This window comes from Somniosus microcephalus, chromosome 23 (assembly GCF_052327205.1).
Source record: "Somniosus microcephalus isolate GS21.2 chromosome 23, FLI_Smic_1.0, whole genome shotgun sequence".
Taxonomy (NCBI): Eukaryota; Metazoa; Chordata; class Chondrichthyes; order Squaliformes; family Somniosidae; genus Somniosus; species Somniosus microcephalus.
The window spans coordinates 65,314,810-65,334,243 of record NC_141009.1 but is presented as its reverse complement, the minus strand read 5'-3'; the positions used below and the strand labels follow the sequence as shown (position 1 = coordinate 65,334,243).

General features: G+C 47.7%; 1 protein-coding gene across 1 annotated transcript; it reads left to right on the top strand.

Annotated features, from left to right (window-relative positions):
- The first annotated feature begins 7,653 nt into the window (after positions 1–7,653).
- LOC147101923 (uncharacterized) lies at positions 7,654–17,959 on the top strand. The gene is made up of 2 exons (XM_085965950.1): positions 7,654–7,738; positions 13,868–17,959. The coding sequence occupies exon 2, from the start codon at positions 13,917–13,919 to the stop codon at positions 15,099–15,101; it is 1,185 nt and encodes a 394-aa protein (XP_085822076.1). The 5' UTR covers positions 7,654–7,738; positions 13,868–13,916; the 3' UTR covers positions 15,102–17,959.
- Positions 17,960–19,434: the final 1,475 nt, after the last annotated feature.

Sequence of the window (19,434 nt, the reverse complement as noted above, 5' to 3'; positions counted from 1 at the left end):
ACTTAGGTAGCAGTGGGGGAATTAAAAAACAGAATGTGTCAGGAAGGGACAGAAGGTATGGAGTAAAAAGTAAAGTACTAAAAGGGGAAGAAACAGGAACTAAGTGTTACAAAACATATTTGAAAGTTCTTTATCTGAATGCACGTAGCATTCGTAACAAAATGAATGAGTTAACGGCACAAATAATGACATATGGGTATGATCTTGTGGCCATTACAGAAACATGGCTGCAGGGTGACCATGACTGGGAATTAAACATACCAGGTTATTTGACAATCAGGAAGGACAGGCAGGAAGGGAGAGGAGGTGGGGTGGCTATGTTAATAAAGGAAGGAATCACTATAATACAGAGAAATGATATTGGGTCAAAGGAGCAGGATAGTGAAACAGTTTGGGTGGAGATAAGGAATAATAAGGGGAAAAAAACACTAGTGGGTGTAGTCTATAGGCCTCCGAACAGTTGCAACTCTGTTGGACGGAGTATTAATCAGGAAATAGTTGAGGCTTGTAATAAGGGAACAGCTATAATTATGGGGGATTTTAATGATCATATTAACTGGACAAATCATATTGGGCAGAGCAGCCTTAAGGATGAGTTCATTGAGTGTATTAGGGATGGGTTTCTTGAGCAGTATGTAACTGAACCGACCAGGGGGCAAGCAACCTTAGATTTGGTCCTGTGTAATGAGACAGGATTAATTAAAAATGTCCTTGTAAAGGATCCCCTTGGAATGAGTGACCGTAACATGGTTGAGTTCCATATTCAATTAGAGGGTGAGAAGGTTGGATCTCAAACAAGCGTGCTGAGCTTGAATAAAGGAGACTATGAAGGTATGAGAGCGGAATTAATTAGAGTGGACTGGGAAAATAGATTAAAGGGTAAGACGGTACATGACCAGTGGTGTACATTTAAGGAGTTATTTTACAACTTCCAAAAAAAATATATTCCACTGAGGAAAAAAGGGTGTAAAAGAAAAGATAGCCATCCGTGGCTAAGTAAAGTAATTAAGGATAGTATCCGACTAAAAACAAGGGCATATAAGGTTGCCAAATCTAGTGGGAGGATGGAAGATTGGGAAGTCTTTAAAAGACAGCAAAAAATAGCTAAAAGATTGATTAAGAAAGGGAAGATAGATTATGAAAGTAAATTAGCAAAAAATATAAAAACAGACAGTAAAAGTTTCTATAGTTATATAAAAAGAAAAAGGGTGGCTAAAGTAAATGTTGGTCCCTTAGAGGATGAGACTGGGAAATTAATGGTGGGAAACATGGAGATGGCAAAAACACTGAACAATTATTTTGTATCAGTCTTTACAGTAGAGGACACTAAGAATATCCCAACACTGGACAAACAGGGGATTCTAGGGGGGGAGGAACTAAATACGATTAAAATCACTAAGGAAGTGGTAATTGGTAAAATAATGGGACTTAAGCCGGATAAATCCCCTGGACCTGATGGCTTGCATCCTAGGGTCTTGAGGGAAGTAGCAGTAGGGATTGTGGATGCATTGGTAATAATTTTCCAAAACTCACTGGACTCAGCAAAGGTCCCGGCAGATTGGAAAACTGCTAATGTAACACCCTTATTTAAAAAGGGTAGTAGGCAGAAGGCTGGAAACTATAGACCTGTTAGCCTAACATCTGTGGTTGGTAAAATGTTAGAGTCCATTGTTAAGGAGACAGTAACGGGACATTTGGATAAACATAATTTAATAGGACAAACTCAGCATGGTTTCATGAAGGGGAAGTCATGTTTGACAAATTTGCTTGAGTTTTTTGAGGAAGTAACATATAGGGTGGATAAAGGGGTACCAGTGGACGTAGTGTATTTAGACTTCCAGAAGGCATTTGACAAGGTGCCACACAAAAGATTATTGCTCAAGATAAAAAATCACGGGATTGGGGGTAATATTCTGGCGTGGGTGGAGGATTGGCTCTCTAACAGAAAGCAGAGAGTTGGGATAAATGGTTCATTCTCAGATTGGCAACCAGTAACTAGTGGTGTTCCGCAGGGGTCAGTGCTGGGTCCCCAACTCTTTACAATCTATATGAACGATTTGGAGGAGGGGACCGAGTGTAACATATCAAAGTTTGCAGATGATACAAAGATGGGATGGAAAGTAGTGAGTGAGGAGGACATAAAAAACCTGCAAAGGGATATAGACAGGCTAAGTAAGTGGGCAGAGATTTGGCAGATGGAATACAATACTGGAAAGTGTGAGGTTATGCACTTTGGCAGGAAAAATCATAGAGCAAGTTATTATCTTAATGGCAAGAAACTGGAAAGTACTGTAGTACAAAGGGATCTGGGGGTCCTGGTGCACGAAACCCAAAAAGTTAGTATGCAGGTGCAGCAAGTGATTAAGAAGGCCAATGGAATGTTGGCTTTTATTGCTAGGGGGATGGAATATAAAAACAGGGAGGTATTGCTGCAGTTGTACAAGGTATTGGTGAGACCGCACCTGGAATACTGCATACAGTTTTGGTGTCCATACTTAAGAAAAGACATACTTGCTCTCGAGTCAGTACAAAGAAGGTTCACTCGGTTAATCCCGGGGATGAGGGGATGGACATATGAGGAGAGGTTGAGTAGATTGGGACTCTACTCATTGGAGTTCAGAAGAATGAGAGGCGATCTTATTGAAACATATAAGATTGTGAAGGGGCTTGATCGGGAGGATGCGGTGAGGATGTTCCCAATGATGGGTGAAACTAGAACTAGGGGGCATAATCTTAAAATAAGGGGCTGCTCATTCAAAACTGAGATGAGGAGAAACTTCTTCACTCAGAGGGTGGTAGGTTTGTGGAATTTGCTGCCCCAAAAAGTTGTGGAAGCTACATCATTAAATAAATTTAAAACAGAAATAGATAGTTTCCTAGAAGTAAAGGGAATTAAGGGTTACGGGGAGCGGGCAGGAAATTGGACATGAGTCTAGGTTCGGAATGGTCATGGCCCTGTGGGTAGCGGAGTGGGCCCAGGGGCCGTGTAGCCTTGTTCTGCTCCTACGCCTACTGTGTTCTAATTCTGTGTTAGATTTCAGGGATGGTTTTATTCCTGTTCCTGGCTGGGGTGGAGATCGCCTTTACAGAAGGTAAGTGCTGTAGAAAATATAGGGACAGAGTGATCTCCTGGAAGAATTTCGATCGCCTAGATGGGTCGGAGAGGAATTTCCCAGATTTTTTTCTCCCAAATTGGCCATTGGGTCTTTATCTGGTTTTTCGCCTCCCCCGGGAGATCACATGGGTTCGGGTGGATGCAGAGTGATAGAAGATTTGAGGTTAGGATCAGATCAGCCAAGATCTTATTGAATGGTGGAGCAGGCTCGAGGGGCCGATTGGCCTACTCCTGCTCCTATTTCTTATGTTCTTATGTATGTTAATACTACACCCACTGAACACCCGACTGCAAACTGGGGTGCCATGGAAGTGGAGTGACGAATGTAGACGAGCTTTCCAGGAGAGCAAAACACTAATCACATCGAAAGAGGTATTGGCCCATTACAACCAGGCATTACCAATTCAGTTGGCATGTGATGCGTCGCCCCACGGCATTGGAGCGGTGCTGTCGCACAAATTCTCGGACGGCTCAGAGAGGCCAATAGCCTTTGCGTCACGATCACTAACCTCAGCCGAGCGTAACTACGCCCAGATTGACAGGGAGGCCCTCAGCCTAGTTTGGGGAGTGAAAAAGTTCAATCACTATCTGCACGGGCAGAAATTCACCTTGCTGACTGATCACCAGCCTCTTGTCTCCATTTTTAATCCGAAGAAGGGCGTTCCGGTGATGACTGCACAATGACTACAAAGATGGTCACTTTTTCTAGGGGCGCACCACTATGAGATTGAATATAAGGGCACGAAACAACATGGAAACGCTGATGGGCTATCACGCCTGCCACTGCCTACTGTGGAGGAAGCACCAGCAGTGGATCCTGTCGAAATATTCCATTCGACTATAGTTGAATACCTACCGGTAACTAACGCTTGTATCGAAAAGGAAACCCGAAATGACCCGACACTGTCTCGGGTATATGATTTGACGGTGAAGGGACTGCCAGCACATGGTGACTCACTGTTGCCAGCATTCTCGACAAGGAGAGAACAGCTGTCAGTGTGCCGGGGGACCTTGATGTGTGGATCCCGAGTGGTAATTCCACCCAAGTTAAGGGATAGAGTGCTCAATGAGCTTCATGAGCGTCATCTGGGAGGGGTAAAAATGAAAAGCCTAGCCAGGGCTTATGTGTGGTGGCCGGGAATCGATAAACAAATTGAGGACCTGACCAAGAGCTGCTCAGGATGCCAGAAAGTCCAAAATGCACCACCACAGGCCCCTCTACACCCATGGGAGTGGCCCTCATCTCCATGGCAACGGGTGCATATTGATTTTGCTGGTCCATTCATGGACTCAATGTTTTTAATAGCCGTGGATGCGCACTCGAAATTGCCTGAGGTCATCAAAATGTCCTCCACCACCACGGAGAAAACTATTGCAGTCCTACGGACCATTTTTGCCAAGAATGGCTTGCCAGAACAGATTTGCTCCGACAACGGACCACAGTTTGTGTCCGAAGTGTTCCGGAGGTTCTTGAAAAAGAATGGGGTAAGGTATTACATATCCGCCCCGTATCATCCAGCCACAAATGGATTGGCTGAGAGGCTCGTACAAACCTTTAAGAAGGCAATAAAGGCTATGTACAATGACAACATTCCACTGCAGCACAAGGTGGACAATTTCCTGTTAGCCTACCGGAATGTGACACATGCAGTCACCAACCAGGCCCCAGCCATGATGTTCTTTAACCGAAGGTTAAGATCTCGCCTGGATTTGCTCAGACCAAACGTACGAAGAGATGTTGAGAGTAAGCAATTCCAGCACATCCATGAGAAGCCAACAAGGAGCTTCAATGTAGGGCAACCAGTCTTGGCCCGCGACTACTGAACAGAAAAATGGCAGCCCGGAACGATATGCACACGGCAGGGCCCACTAATGTACACAGTGGACGTTGGGGAGAGCGTCGTGAGGCACCATGCTGACCAGATCCTAGAGTCATAGGAATAAGTCAACCCCATGCCTTGCCCATACGTACCTGTTGATGAACCCGGCATACAGGTCGCATCTACCCCAGAAACAGTAGCATCGGAAGCTGATGAACCATCCGACGACAGGGCGCCAGAATCGCCTCCGCAGCAAGAGCAAGACACTCGGGAAAGGCGCTATCCAGAAAGGATCAGGAAGCCTCCCCAAAGACTGAATATATAAATAGACTATTTTAAGCTAATGTTGCATGTTACAAGTGTTAATTGTAATTAGTTTGCTATTTAATTGTTAAATGAGTGGTACTGTTAATCTAAAAGGGGTGGAATTGTAATGTATATACCTTTAAGTGGGGGAACTATGTTTTACAGCTCATGTATACTGCAGTACCGGCAGTGACCACACCTGTATATAACACTGAGTAGTAATCTGTACAGTTCAGTTGCAGTGTGAGCCACGTTGAGTAAACACCTGTAGTACCGTTCTCCGCAGTCTGTGTATTATTATACACCGACGCAACACTACCAACCGAATTTCTCCCCCAAAGTCTTCAGGCTTGTTTTTTAAACGCTCTTAGAACTATTAGAATTATTATTTAGTGTGGCCATGTTTGATTTAAACCCTTGGACCTAGAAATTCGGTTGGCTTTGCGCCCAGTTTTCGCCCAAAGAGGGCTTTTGCGCCAATAGAGGAGTTCGCGCTGATATTCAGCGCTGCGGTAATGGCGGCGGTAGCCGGTAGCGCTGCGCCGGCACCGATGACATCATCGGTGTGCGCAGTGCCCCGGTTCCGCCCCGATGCCGGCCCGAATCCCATATTCAGTTGCCGCCGCCTCCTCCGTGGCGGCCGCTACTTACACCCGGAGACCAGGGCCTTACTGCAGCCTTAGTGGGGCGCATAAAGGTGGAGGTGCGGCCGGCCGCTTTTTCGGCGGCCGCCTGCCCGCACCTCCTTCCCCGGCCTCCTCCACCACCCCCCCCGCGGCATGGCCAGCTGCTTTCTGCGAGCCCGGCACTTCTCCGTGGTGCCGGGCTCATTTGCCGGCACAATCCAGCGGTGATCTCCCCGTTGCAGGCACCTCCACCTTAAGAGAAGGAGGAGGCCTGCAGTACCACAGCCTGCCGCACCGCATCGGGTGGCGCAGCGGCGCCGACAGCGCTGAAATTCAGTTTCAGCGCCCCAAGCGGGGGCGGGCACAGCCTGGAATAGCGCCCGGTTCTGACTTGGGGCACAAAAGCTGAATATCTGACGGGCGCAACTGGCTCTGCGCTCAGCGCTAACTTTTGGGCGCAAACCAGCTGGCGGGCCCAAACTGAATTTCTGGGCCCTGATTTCTCTAACTGCCACTTTTGTTTTTCTCCTTCCTATCTTTTGCTTTAATCCTTGTTTCCCTTTGCTCTGTCCCCCTGTTCAGGTTCCCAACCCCCTGCCATTTTAGTTTAAACCCTCCCCCAGCGCACTAGCAAACATTCACCCTAGGACATCGGTCCCGGCCCTGCCCAGGTGCAAACCGTCCAGTTTGAACTGGTCCCACCTCCCCCAGAACTGGTTCCAATATCCCAGGAATTTCAATCCCTCCCGCTCGCACCATTCCTCTAGCCATGTATTCATCTGAAATATCCTATTTCTACTGATTAGCACGTGGCACTGGTAGCAATCCTGAGATTACTACCTTCGTGATCCTATCTTTTAATTTACCTCCTAACTCCCTATATTCAGCTTTTAGGACCTCATCCCATTTTTTACCTATATCGTTGGTACCTATATGCACCATGACAACTGGCTGTTCACCCTCCCCTTCCAAAACGTTCTGCAGCCGCTCTGAGACATCCTTGACTCTTGCACCAGGGAGGCAACACACCATCTTGGAGTCTCGTTTGCGGCCGCAGAAATGCCTATCTATTCCCCTTACAATAGAATCCCCTATTACTATAGCTCTACCCCTCTTTTTCCTCCCGTCCTGTGCAGCAGAGTCACCCCTGGTGCCAGGAAGTTGGCTGCTGCTGCCTTCCTCTGATAACCCATCCCCCCCAACATTACTCAAAGTGGTGTATCTGTTTGAGAGGGGGATATCCACAGGGGACCCCTGCACTACCTGCCTGCGCCTAGTACTCTGCCTGTTGGTCACCCCTTCCCTTTCTGCCTGTCCAAGCTCTACCTGTGGTGTATCCAACTCCCTAAAAATGCTATTCACGATGTCCTCAGCATCGCAAACACTCCAGTATGCATCCAATCGCGGCTCCAGCACCACAATGCGGTCTGTCAGTAGCTTCAGCTGGATACACTTCCTGCACATATAGTTGTCAGGTACACAGGAAGTGTCCCTGAGTTCTCACATATCGCAGGAGGAGCATACCACGCAGCCGGGCTCTCCTGCCATTACTTACCCTTTAATTAATTGAAATTAAGTTAAATCAAATCAATCCCACCAATTACACTACAGTTAAATGGTTTACCAACAGTCCCTGCTACACCACAGAGACCTTAGCAACTATAAACTACAGAGTTAAAGTTTAAAAAGAGAGAAAAACTCACCAATCACTTACTTGCTTTCTGGTGACATCACACTTCGATGACTTTATACCTCTCTCCCTCCCTCTGAGCTCGGAGACTGCTGATTAGTACGTCAATAAGAAACAATCCCGACCGAGCGTCAGAAGGAGAGAGTTGCAATCAACAGGAGCTGGCCACTCCGGGGTGATTGTATGAACATTTACTTACAACATATTTGGGCATTGTATTGCTAGAGCATCTTTAATTGTGCACATTAGTAGAGTAAGAAGGGCATTGAATTGCCATTTAAATCTCGAAGTGTTTTTGTTTTCTTTTCTCTTTTCCTTTAACAAACGACCTTCTTTAATTTAAGAGTTTTTGGGTGATTCATTAATTATTTCCCTTGTAATTCATGGGTCAAAACAAAATACAAGCCTGAGAATAGGACAGCGAGGCTCACAGTATTGGGGCAGTAGAAGCTGTAAAAAGTGAAAGTTAGTTTAAGATCCTGTTTTTAACCTAAAACTTTAAAAACTGTGGTTAACAGAAGCTGCCTGTCAGTGGCAGTTAACGGTCAGCTGTAAGTGCTGGTCTTGATTAGGCACTAATCTCCAGGAGCAGGGAGCTGAGTCATCACTTGTAAATTGGGCAAGGTGCCTAGTGTATTAGATAAACATTGCTGCAGAGCCCAGAGTTAGATTAGACAGAGTGTGTTGTTTGGAAATTTGGATAGAGTGGGAATTTCTGGAAAGGATGATTGGCTATGAAAATTGACCCTTAGTGTTAGGGGGATTAAATATGTGGGGTTACGGGGATAGGGTGGGATATGTGTTGGTGTGGGGGTTACGGGGATCGGGTGGGATATGTGTCGGTGCAGGCTCGATGGGCCGAAATGGCCTCTATTTGCACTGTGGGGTTTCTGTGATTCTGTGAAGTATTGGGCAAGTAGAAGCTGTAAAAAGTGAAATTTAGTTTAAGTTTTTGTTTTAGAACTTTAAAAACTGGTTAACAGAAGCTGCCTGTCAGTGGCAGTTAACCCTCAGTCAGCTGTAAGTGATTGTCTTGAAGAGGCATCGAGTCATACGGCTCAGAAAGAGTCCATTATGTCACAGAAGAGTCCGTGCCGGCTCTCTGTGGAGCAAACCAGTCAGTCCCGTTCCCCCGCTCTATCCCCGGAGCCCTGCAAGTTAATTTTGCCCAAGTGCCTATCCAGGCTCCCATTGAAAACATTGCGTCTCCGCTTCCACCACTTCCGTCGGCAGCGAATTCCAGGTCATCACCATTCGCTGCGTCCTTAAGCCAATTCCATATCCAAGCTGCCACTGACCCACCTATTCCATGAGCCTCAATTTTGTAAACCAGCCTTCTATGTGGTACATTGTCAAACGCCTTCCGAAAATCCATGTAGCCAACATCCATTGCATTCCCTTCATCAATCCGCTGTTATTTTATCAAAAAATTCAATTAGATTAGTTGACACAATCTGCCTTTTACAAATCCATGTTGGTTCTCCTTAATTAGTTTAAACCTCTCCAAGTGCCCATTAATTTTTTCCTTGATTATTGTTTCTAAAACTTTACCCATCACTGATGTTAAACTGACCGGTCTGTAGTTACTAGGATTGTCCTTACACCCTTTCTTGAACAATGGTGTCACATTTGCCACTTCCCAATCCTCAGGTACCTCCCCCACATCTAGGGAAGATTGGAAAATTATGGCAAGCCCTTCTGCTATCTCCTCCCCCAATTCCCTTAGCAACCTGGGATGCAAGCCATCTGGACCAGGCGACTTATCCACTCTAATCATACCCAGCCTTTCTAGTATATCCTGCCTATCAATTTTCACCCCTTCCATTGCTTCTACCTTTTCCACTTCTAACGATATTTTGTCCACATCCATCTCTGGAGTAAACTCTGATACAATGTACTCATTGAGTATTCTAGCTTTGCCCTGCGCCTCTAAGCATATATCACCTTCTTTGTCCCTAATAGGCCCCACCCTGCCTCTTACTACCCACTTACTGTTTACATGCCAGTGGAAGATTTTTGGGTTCCCTTATATGTTAACCGCCATTCTACTCTCATATTCTCACTTTGCCAATCTTATTTTCATCTTCACATCCACTCTCAATTTATTGTATTTGGTCTGGTTCTCCCTTGAAGAATTGACCTGACATGCATCATACATCCTCATTTTTTGTTTCATCATCTTCTCTATCTCCCTCATCATCCAAGGAGCTCTCGCTTTGGTTTCCTTACCCTTCCCTATTGTTGGAATGTACCTAAGCTGTACTTGAAATATCTCCTCCTAAAAAAATCACCCATTGTTCCGTATCAGTCTTTGGTTCCATTTTACCCTGGCTAGATCCTTTCACATCCCATTGAAGTTAGCCCTATTCCAGTTTAGAAGTTCCACTCTAGATTGTTCCTTGCTCCTCTCCATTGCTAATCTAAATCTTATGATACAATGATCACTCGTACCAAAGTGTTCTCCCACAGACACTTGGTCAACCTGGCTCACCTCATTCCCCAACACCAGATCCAGCAATGCCTTCTTCCTAGTTGGGCCAAGAACATATTGGTCAAGGAAATTCTCCTGAACACATTTCAGAAATTCCTCCTCCTCCTTTCCCTTTACCTTAGCATTATCCCAATCAATATTTGGGTAATTAAAGTCCCCCAATATCACCACTCTATAGATCTTGCATATCTCTGCGATTTTCCAGCAGATTTTCTCCTCTACCTCCCTCTCACTATTTGGAGGCCAATAGAATACCCCCAATAGCGTGATCATACCCTTTTTGCTCCTCAACTCTAACCAAATGGATTCTGTCCTTGTCCCTGCAAGAACATCCTCCGTTTCCAACACTACAATGTCTTCCTTAATCAGCACTGCCACCACACCTCCCTTTTTTCCTTCCCTATCTTTTCTGAACACCTTGTACCCTTGAATATTAAGTGCCCAGTCCTCACCGTTTTTAAGGCACGTTTCTGTTATTGCCACAACATCATATTGCCACATGGCTAATTGTGCTTGTAGCTCACCAACCTTAGTCACCAAACTGTTTGTTTACGTACATGCATTCTAAACCCATTATTTAATTTTTTGTAGTTTTTCTTAGTCTGTACCTAACTAATCTGGTACTTCCTCCGCCTCTAGTACTATCTTCCCTAGTACTATCCAACACACTCACTCTTTTATGCACCTTATTCTTCTTTTCTACTCCAATATGCTGGTGCCTATCCCTCTGCCAAGCTAATTTAAATCCTCCCCAACAGCACGAACAAACCTCCCACGAGAATATTGATCCCAACTCTGTTGAAATTTAACCTGTCTGGCTTGCACAGGTCCCACCTTCCCCAGAAATTATCCCAATGCCACAGGAATGTAAAGAACCTCCCTCCTGCACCATCTCCCCAGCCACGCATTCATCTGTTCTATCCTTCTGTTCCTGTACTCACTAGCACGTGGCACCGGGAGTAATCCGGAGATTACTACCTTTGAGGTCCTGCTCTTTAATCTCTCTCCTAGCTCCTTAAACTCTGCCTGCAGGAGCTCATCCCTATTTCTGCCTATGTCATTGGCACCGATATGGACAACAACCTCTGGCCCCTCAATAGTGTCCTGCAGCCGTTCAGTGACATCCTTGACCCTGGCACCAGGGAGACAACAGATCATCCTGGAGTCATGTCTACAGCTGCAGAAATGCCTGTCTGCTCCCCTATTGAATCCCCTATCACTATTGCTCTTCCACTCTTTCCTGCAGCTGGCGACACTTCCTGCATGTGGTTGCCCAGGCTACGCGAAGCATCCAGGTCATCCCACATGGCACAGGATGTGCACTCCATGGGACGGAGGTGCCCTGCCATGCCTCTATTTAATAGACTGAGAACTAACATAGCAGAAATAAACTTAAAAATTAACAAAACACACTCAGCAGCTACTCGCCAATCACCTCCTTCCCTTGTGCTGACGTCACTTTTTCTACTGACGTCACTCTTTCGGATTCTGCCTCTGTTGAGTTGCTGCCTCTCTTGCTCTGGTCTCGCCCAGGGCCGCTGCCTCTCTCGCTCTGTTCCACTCTGGTCTCGCCCAGGGCCGCTTGCTCTCTCGCTCTGCTCTGGTTTCACCCAGGGCTGCTGCCTCTCTCGCTCTGCTACGCTCTGGTCTCACCCAGGGCTGCTGCCTCTCTCACTCTGTTCCGCTCTGGTCTCACCCAGGGCTGCTGCCTCTCTCGCTCTGTTCCACTCTGGTCTCGCCCAGGGCCGCTGCCTCTCTCGCTCTGTTCCGCACTGGTCTCGCCCAGGGCCGCGGCCTCTCTCGCTCAATTCTGCTCTGGTCTCGCCCAGGCCCGCTGCCTCTCTCGCTCTGTTGCGCTCTGGTCTCACCCAGGGCCGCTGCCTCTCTCACTCTGTTCCACTCTGGTCTCGCCCAGGGCCGCTGCCTCTGTCGCTCTGTTCTACTCTGGTCTCGCCCAGGGCCGCTGCCTCTCTCGCTCTGTTCTGCTCTGGTCTCGCCCAGGGTTGCTGCCTCTCTCGCTCTGTTACGCTCCGGTCTCGCCCAGGGCCGCGGCCTCCTCCCAAATAAACATTTGACAAATTAGATGAACACCAGAGGGTGACGAGATTCAGGCTAGTTGGCCAGGGCTGAGGGTGACTGATAAAGACATCTGTACAGATGCGGCGGAGATGGAGAATCTGGGAGAATGAAATAGAGTCCTTACAGGAAGCGGGGTGGGAGGAAGTGTAGTCCAGTGTGGGAGTCAGTGGGCTTGTAGGGAATGTTGGTCAATAACCAATCCCCAGAGATGGAGACGGAGAAGTCTCCGCCGCATCTGCTCCGATGATGCCACGTTCCACACCAGTGCTTCCGACATGTCTTCCTTTTTCCACAACCGAGGATTCCCCTCCACCGTGTTGACATGGCCCTCGACTGTGTCCATTCTATCTCCCGCACTTCTGCCCTCACCCATGCCCCTCCTTTCCTCACCTTTCACCCCACCAGCCTCCACATTCAACGGATCATCCACCGCCATTTCTACCACTTCCAACGTGATCCCACCACCAAATGCATCTTCCCCTCCCCTCCCCTCCCAACATTCTGTAGGGACTGCTCCCTCTGAGAAACCCTAGTCCACTCCTCTATCACCCCCAGCATCCCTTCCCCTGACACCTTCCCGTGCAAGCGCAGGAGATGCAACACATGCCCTTACACCTCTCCCCTTCCCACTGTCCAGGGCCACAAACACCCCTTCCAGGTGAAACAGCGATTTACTTGTACTTCTTGCAATTTAGTATACTGTATTCGCTGCTCACGATGTGGTCTCCTCTACATTGGGGAGACCAAACGCAGATTGGGTGATCGCTTTGCGGAACACCTCCGTTCAGTCCGTAAGGATGACCCCGAGCTTCCAGTCGCCTGTCATTTTAATTCACCGCTCCATTCCCACTCAAACGTCACTGTACTCAGGCTCTTGCGTTGTTCCACAGAAGCTCAACTTAAACTCGAGGAACAGCACCTCATCTTCCAATTAGGCACTTTACAGCCTTCCGGACTCAATATCGAGTTCAGCAATTTCAGATCATAACCTCAGCCCCCCCATTACATTTTTGCTTATTTTTTATCCACACCTTTGTCTTGGCCCTTCCCCCCCACCCCACCTTTCCTTTTTTTCTCTCTCCCACATGGCAGCTGTCTCCCATTCTGCCAGCACATTCCACACCTAATCTGGAGCCGTCTTTTGTCTCCACTAGTCCTATCACCATCTTGTCTCGTTTTGAATACCTCTTAATGTCTCTTCACTTCTCTTTTGCTCTCACCCAGCCTGGCCTTTTAATCTATTTCATTTCCTGTGCCTCTCCAGTCTCGACAAAGGGTTTGACTCGAAACATTGACTCTATTTTCTCTCCACGGATGTTGCCTGGCCTGCTGGGTTTTTCCAGCATTTTCTGTTGTTATTTTGGATTTCCAGCATCTGCAGTATTTTGCTATCAAGACATCTGTACAGCCTTGGGTTAGTCACAAGGTTTAGTCTGGGTCTGTGGCGAGTCAGCGGATCTCAAACAGGAACCTGTCTGTTAAACGGCTGACTTTGCCATGCGCCGTATAAAGGAAAAGTGCTCGATACTAAAAGCTCCGATGCACATCTCTGCTATAAGGAAGGGAGACAAGAGCCGGAATGTATTCACTGTGGAGAGACACCAAGTACAAAATCCCCGACTACACTCGCTGGGTCATCTTACCAACTTCCCTAGAAACACATGGATGTGGGCTGTGAGCACAGAACTCCCCCTAATAACATGTAGATTCATAAATCAAATGTTGTTGCTTTCTTTTCAGGGACTACTGAAGGAATCAATCAACCACACACGGTGCTGGGATCCCCAATATGGCTGACACTGCTGAAGATGCTTTGGAACTGGCACAATGCACCGCCGAGCTTGTCGAGGCCGCGGCTGCTGTGCAAGCTGCCTTGTCAGCAGTTAGCGGTTTAGGAACAGTGGGTGCTGCAGCTGGAGCAGTGGGTGCTGTTATTGGAGTGGCCGCAGCAATTCTTAAACTTGCTTTAGGCAATGTGGACAGTGAGGAGATGACATATATGAAGGAGCAGTTCCAGATAGTCAGGAACCAGCTAGATATCATTTCAGATCAGATTAAGGATGTGATTACCGAGATAGCGAATAGCACGACTGAAATTCAATATTTCAACATTGAAGAGAACCTGAAAAACCAGTTCAGGAAGTACATGGAGATCCTCAATGCAGCGCCAGAGTTCCGGGAGAAGGAGAAAGAAGAGTTCCTGACTCACTTCGACGTGACTAAAGGTGACCAGAATCTTCACACTCTCTTTGGTGCTGTGATGGGATATTCTGCCATCTTTGGTAAACCCATCCTGGAAACCGCCATGGATTATGACCACAAGAATCGGCGCCTCATGGAAGGTCTCTGCTGCCGTCTGAAGGAGCTCTTCTGTATTGGCCTGATCGCCCTGATGGGTCACGCTGCCATCACCGGGACTGATGTAGAGGCGTTAACGAGAGAATGGAATGAGAAAATGGCCAATGTTGAGAGTAAAATGACATCCATGATAGATCGGTGCATAAAGGAGTTTGCAGAGCAGGCAGAAATAGATGTTAAAAGAATGATAAGTGAAAAGGGTGGGAGAGATAACCAGGAATGTGTATCTTACATAGGAGACTTTTTAAAGGAGAAATATGACTGGGTTAAATGGTCTGTGCGGGTCTATGATCCTGTCGGTGGGTTCGACAATCACTGTGTAATTGGTTATCATTGGTTTAGCTTTTTCCGACACAATGGTGTTAATGCTGTTGTCTCCTATGCCATTGATCCAGCCCCAATTAATGAAGGGCTCATTCGGCAGTTAATGGATGGAAAGGATGGCTGGCGTGATGCAAGGGAAGTTGCTAAACACGTGTACCATAACCTCCCCTCTGGCCATGTTGTACACACGGTGAGACGCTTAAAGGGGCTGTGGGGATTCTGGAACTTACCCAGCAGTTGCCATTTCTGGGAAAACTATAGTGGAGTCACCCTGTGTGTCCACTCTACATGACCCTCCTGCTGGTCTTCCCAGTCCCTCTTCCCTCGAGTCCATGCTGCTGTTCGCGGGGGAATGTGTGCTTTTGATTTTTGGATACAATACACCATCTGTTCTACTTCTAATGAATTAATACAAATTAACCTGATTCTGATACTGAACCCACCTGTACTGAAAACGGAGCAGCCAATGAAATCCAATCAGAAACCAGCTCAGTCTCTCCCTCCAGAAGCCACGGTCTGGAACTGTGAGGGGCGGCAGGCGGCTCCAGTGTGTTGGGCCAGCTGGGTCCAGTGTGTGAACAGCCCGAGCTGAGGTACAGAGCAAGGAGACCTGTCAGGGATCACACGGAATGAATGGGCACACGGAGCCTACTGCAGGCCGCCCCACGTGAGCCGCCTCATTCAGCAGGGAGCAAGGGGACAGATTGGGCAATGATTCTCAGTGACAGATGTGCTGCTCACACACTCGGGGATTGGGCCTTCAGTTGGGTCCGTTTGTCATGAACCAGTCCCGGTTCTCATTTAGTGGAACCATCAGCCAGTGTAGAGAATATAGACAACAGACAGAGCTCAGAGAGTCCATCACTGCTAAATGACAAAGCTCCACTAGAAAGCCCCACACTATCTTACAATTCATCCACAATCCCTTCCCAGCACCTTCCCTCCCTGTTAAATATTGGACTGAAATAAAAATATAAGATGCGAAATAGGAGCAGGAGTAGGTCATACGGCCCCTCGAGCCTGCTCCGCTATTCAATAAGATCATGGCTGATCATTCACCTCAACTCCACCTTCCCGCCCGATCCCCACATCCCTTGATTCTCTTCGTGCCCTGAACTCCATCGATCTCAGTCTTGAATATACTCAATGACTGAGTCCCCACAGCCCTCTGGGGCAGAGAATTCCAAAAATTCACAACTCAATGAAGGAATTCCTCCTCATCTCAGGTCTTAAATGGCCCACCCCTTATCCTGAGACTAGGCCCCTCGTTCTAGACTCTCCAGCGGGGGAAACAGCCTCTCAGCATCCACCCTCTCAAGCCCTGTAAGAATTGTATATGTTTAAATGAGATCACCTCTCATTCTTCTAAACTCCAGAGAGTATAGGCCCAATCTCCCCTTATACATTATCCCTCTCATCCCAGGAATCAATCCAGTGAACCTTTGTTGCACCTCCTCTGTGGCAAGTAAATCCTTCCTTCGGTAAGGAGACCAAAACTGTGCCCAGTACTCCAGGTGTGGTCTCACCAGGGCCCTGTATAATTGCAGCAAGACTTCCTAACTCTTATACTGCAACCCACTGACAATAAAAGCTAACATGCCATTTGCCTTCCTAATTTCTTGCTGTACCTGCAGGCTGACTTCCTGTGATTTGTGTACAAGGTCACCCAGGTCCCTCTGAATACCACCATTTACTAGTCTCTCACCTTTAAAAAAATATTCTGCTCATCCATTCTTCCTACCAAAGTGGATAATTTCACACTTCCCCACATTATACTCCCTCTGCTACCTTCTTGCCCAATCACTTAACCGGTCTAGATCCCTTTGCAGCCTCTTTGTGTCCTCCTCACAGCTCACTGTCCCATCTATTTTTTATTGTCAGCAAACGTGGATATTTTATACTTGATCCCCTCATCAAAGTCATTGATGTAGATTGTAAATAGCTGAGGCCCAAGCACTGATCCTTGCGGCACTCCATTAGTTACAGCCTGCCATCCCGCAAATGGCCCATTTATTCATATTCTGTTTTCTGTCCATTAACCAATCCTCTCTCCATTACCCCTAATTTCCTGAGCACTAATCTTGTGTAACAACCTCCTGTGTGGCATCTTTTGGGAAGCCTTCTGAAATCCAAATATACTACATCCACTGGTTCTCCATTATCTACCCTGCTAGTTAAAACCTCAAAAAACTCTAAGAAAGACAGTAAGAGATACAGATAGATGATGGATAACATCTGTGGGTGGTTTATAAAGCTCGGAGCACAGTCTGGGTTAGTCTGACCCCACAGTGGGACAGTCTGATGGAGAACGTGTCTGTGGGTGGGTTATGAAGCTCGGAGCACAGTCTGGGTTAGTCTGACCCCACAGTGGGACAGTCTGATGGAGAATGTGTCTGTGGGTGGTTTATAAAGCTCGGAGCACAGTCTGGGATGGTCTGACACACAGTGGGACAGTTTGATGGAGAACGTGTCTGCGGGTGAGTTATAAAGCTCGGAGCACGGTCTGGGTTAGTCTGACCCCACAGTGGGACAGTCTGATGGAGAACGTGTCTGCGGGTGATTTATAAAGCTCGGAGCACGGTCTGGGTTAGTCTGGAGCTGCAGGGTTTGTTCTAAACCTGGATGATTCCTTCTCCGGGATGGTGTTCTGCCAGATAACTAGATACAGTAATTGGATCAGGTCACGTTTGCACTGCTCCAGTTGACGTGTTTTAACCCCATCAATCTCAAAGACTTTCCAAACCTGCTGAAATTTATGACGAGTGGAGTGGCTGAGGGAAGATATAAAGATATTAAAATGGACAAAGGAGATTGTCCTAACTGCAGATAAAACTGAACATTATACAATACAGTGTCTCATGGTTGTGTAAGCAATGAGCATGTATTGCAATAACTCACTAATACAATGATGGAGCTTTCATTTCTGATCAATAGACCTGTAATAATCTGATCTCTGTCACTCAGTGTGTAATGTTGAAGGTCCCTCTGTAACAGGAACACTCACTGATTCCACTCTGATATCTTGCACTCTTTGAGTCTAATTATTATAATTACTGGCTTTTGCTTAAAGTGTGTGATTTGAATTGTTGAAACAAAGCTTGTCCTGACTGTACACTGCAATGTGCTGAATAAACTCAGTCAGATAACACACTTCTCCTGTCTATGGATTAATTACTAAACTCCATTGTCTACATTGCCACAGTCATCTCTTCACTCACACACTGAGGGTGAGGCACTGTAGGTAACACATGACACAACAAATCCAGAGTCACATGGCAGTCAATGTAACCCCAATCACATGGCAGTCAATGTAACCCCGGTCACATGGCAGCCAGTGTACTCTTTTGATTGGACCAAAAACAATTTATCTGTAAATTAAACAAACTTCAAATGGAACTTAAACAAACCAAATTAAAATTATATTGTCCGGATTGATGATGCACTGCAGTCCCCGCGGCGCCCACCGGTCGCGGAAATACTCAAGCGTGCCAGCGGACACCGCGTGCTCCATCTCCAGGGCCACCCGGGCGCGAACATGGCCGCAGAATAGAGGCAGGCAATCTGGCTGGACGACCCCCTCGACCACCCGCTGCCTGGACCAATTAATGGCTTTTTTTACCAGACCCAGGAGCAGTCCTACGAGGAGGTCCTCCTACCTGCCCGCTCCCCTCCGCACCGGGTGACCATAGATCAAGAGCGTGGGACTGAAGTGCAACCAAAAATCGAGGAGCAGCCACTTCAAGTAATGAAAGAGGGGCTGCAACCTCTCACACTCTGTATAAATGTGAAAAACGGACTCCTCCAGGCCGCAGAAAATGCAGGCGGCCTGGGAGTCCGTGAACCTGTTTAAAATCATATTGCACGGGACTGCTCCATGCAACACCCTCCAGGCCAAGTCCCCGATGGAACAAGGGAGGACTCCCGCATAGAGAGCCCTCCATTGGGAACCTCCGCCTCCGCCGGTCGCAAAGACGCCACGCCAAGGCGTGTCCGGATGGCAGACGAAGATGGCAAAGTGGAGAGTGTGCAGGAGCAGCCCGTACAGGAAACGCCTCCATGCGGAATGAAAAGGCAGGGAGGGTATTTCCCCGAGAAGGCTCAAGTTGTGAGGTGCCTGTTCCCGAGAGGGGTTTCGGGGCTGCGCGCTGATGAGGATTTCCGTCCGAGCAGGGGTCAGTTCGGATGGGATCGCCCCACGTGACTGAGCCTCCTCGATACACCTAGTGGAGTTGGGGCCCAGTGCCGCTTTCAGCGTCTCGATGGCTTTGACTGCGAGCCGGACGTTGGCCCAAGACAGGCGCCGCACCAGCTCCACAGGCGCCATCCAGCCCGCTCCTCCGCCATCGAGCAGGTCCCCGACTCTAGTTACCTTGCCAGGCACAGCCCCGTGCTCCGTCAGCCACCCGAACCCGCGGTCGCGGAGGTACGGATTCCTGAGCAGCGACTCCCAAAGGACAGCCACCACTCCTGACGGAGGAGAGCTCTGCCTGGAAGCGACGTCATTCCAAACCCATAGCAGTTCGTGGTAGAAGACAGGCAGCTCCCGCAGGCTGGCATGCATGCCGCGCACTTTCACAAACAGGAGCTGCATGTCATAATTGAGGCCGTGCAGCTGACGGAAGAAA

What these genes read in the sequence shown, in the direction of transcription:
- LOC147101923 (XM_085965950.1), top strand. Translation starts at nt 13,917, where the DNA reads ATGGCTGACACTGCTGAAGATGCTTTGGAACTGGCACAATGCACCGCC.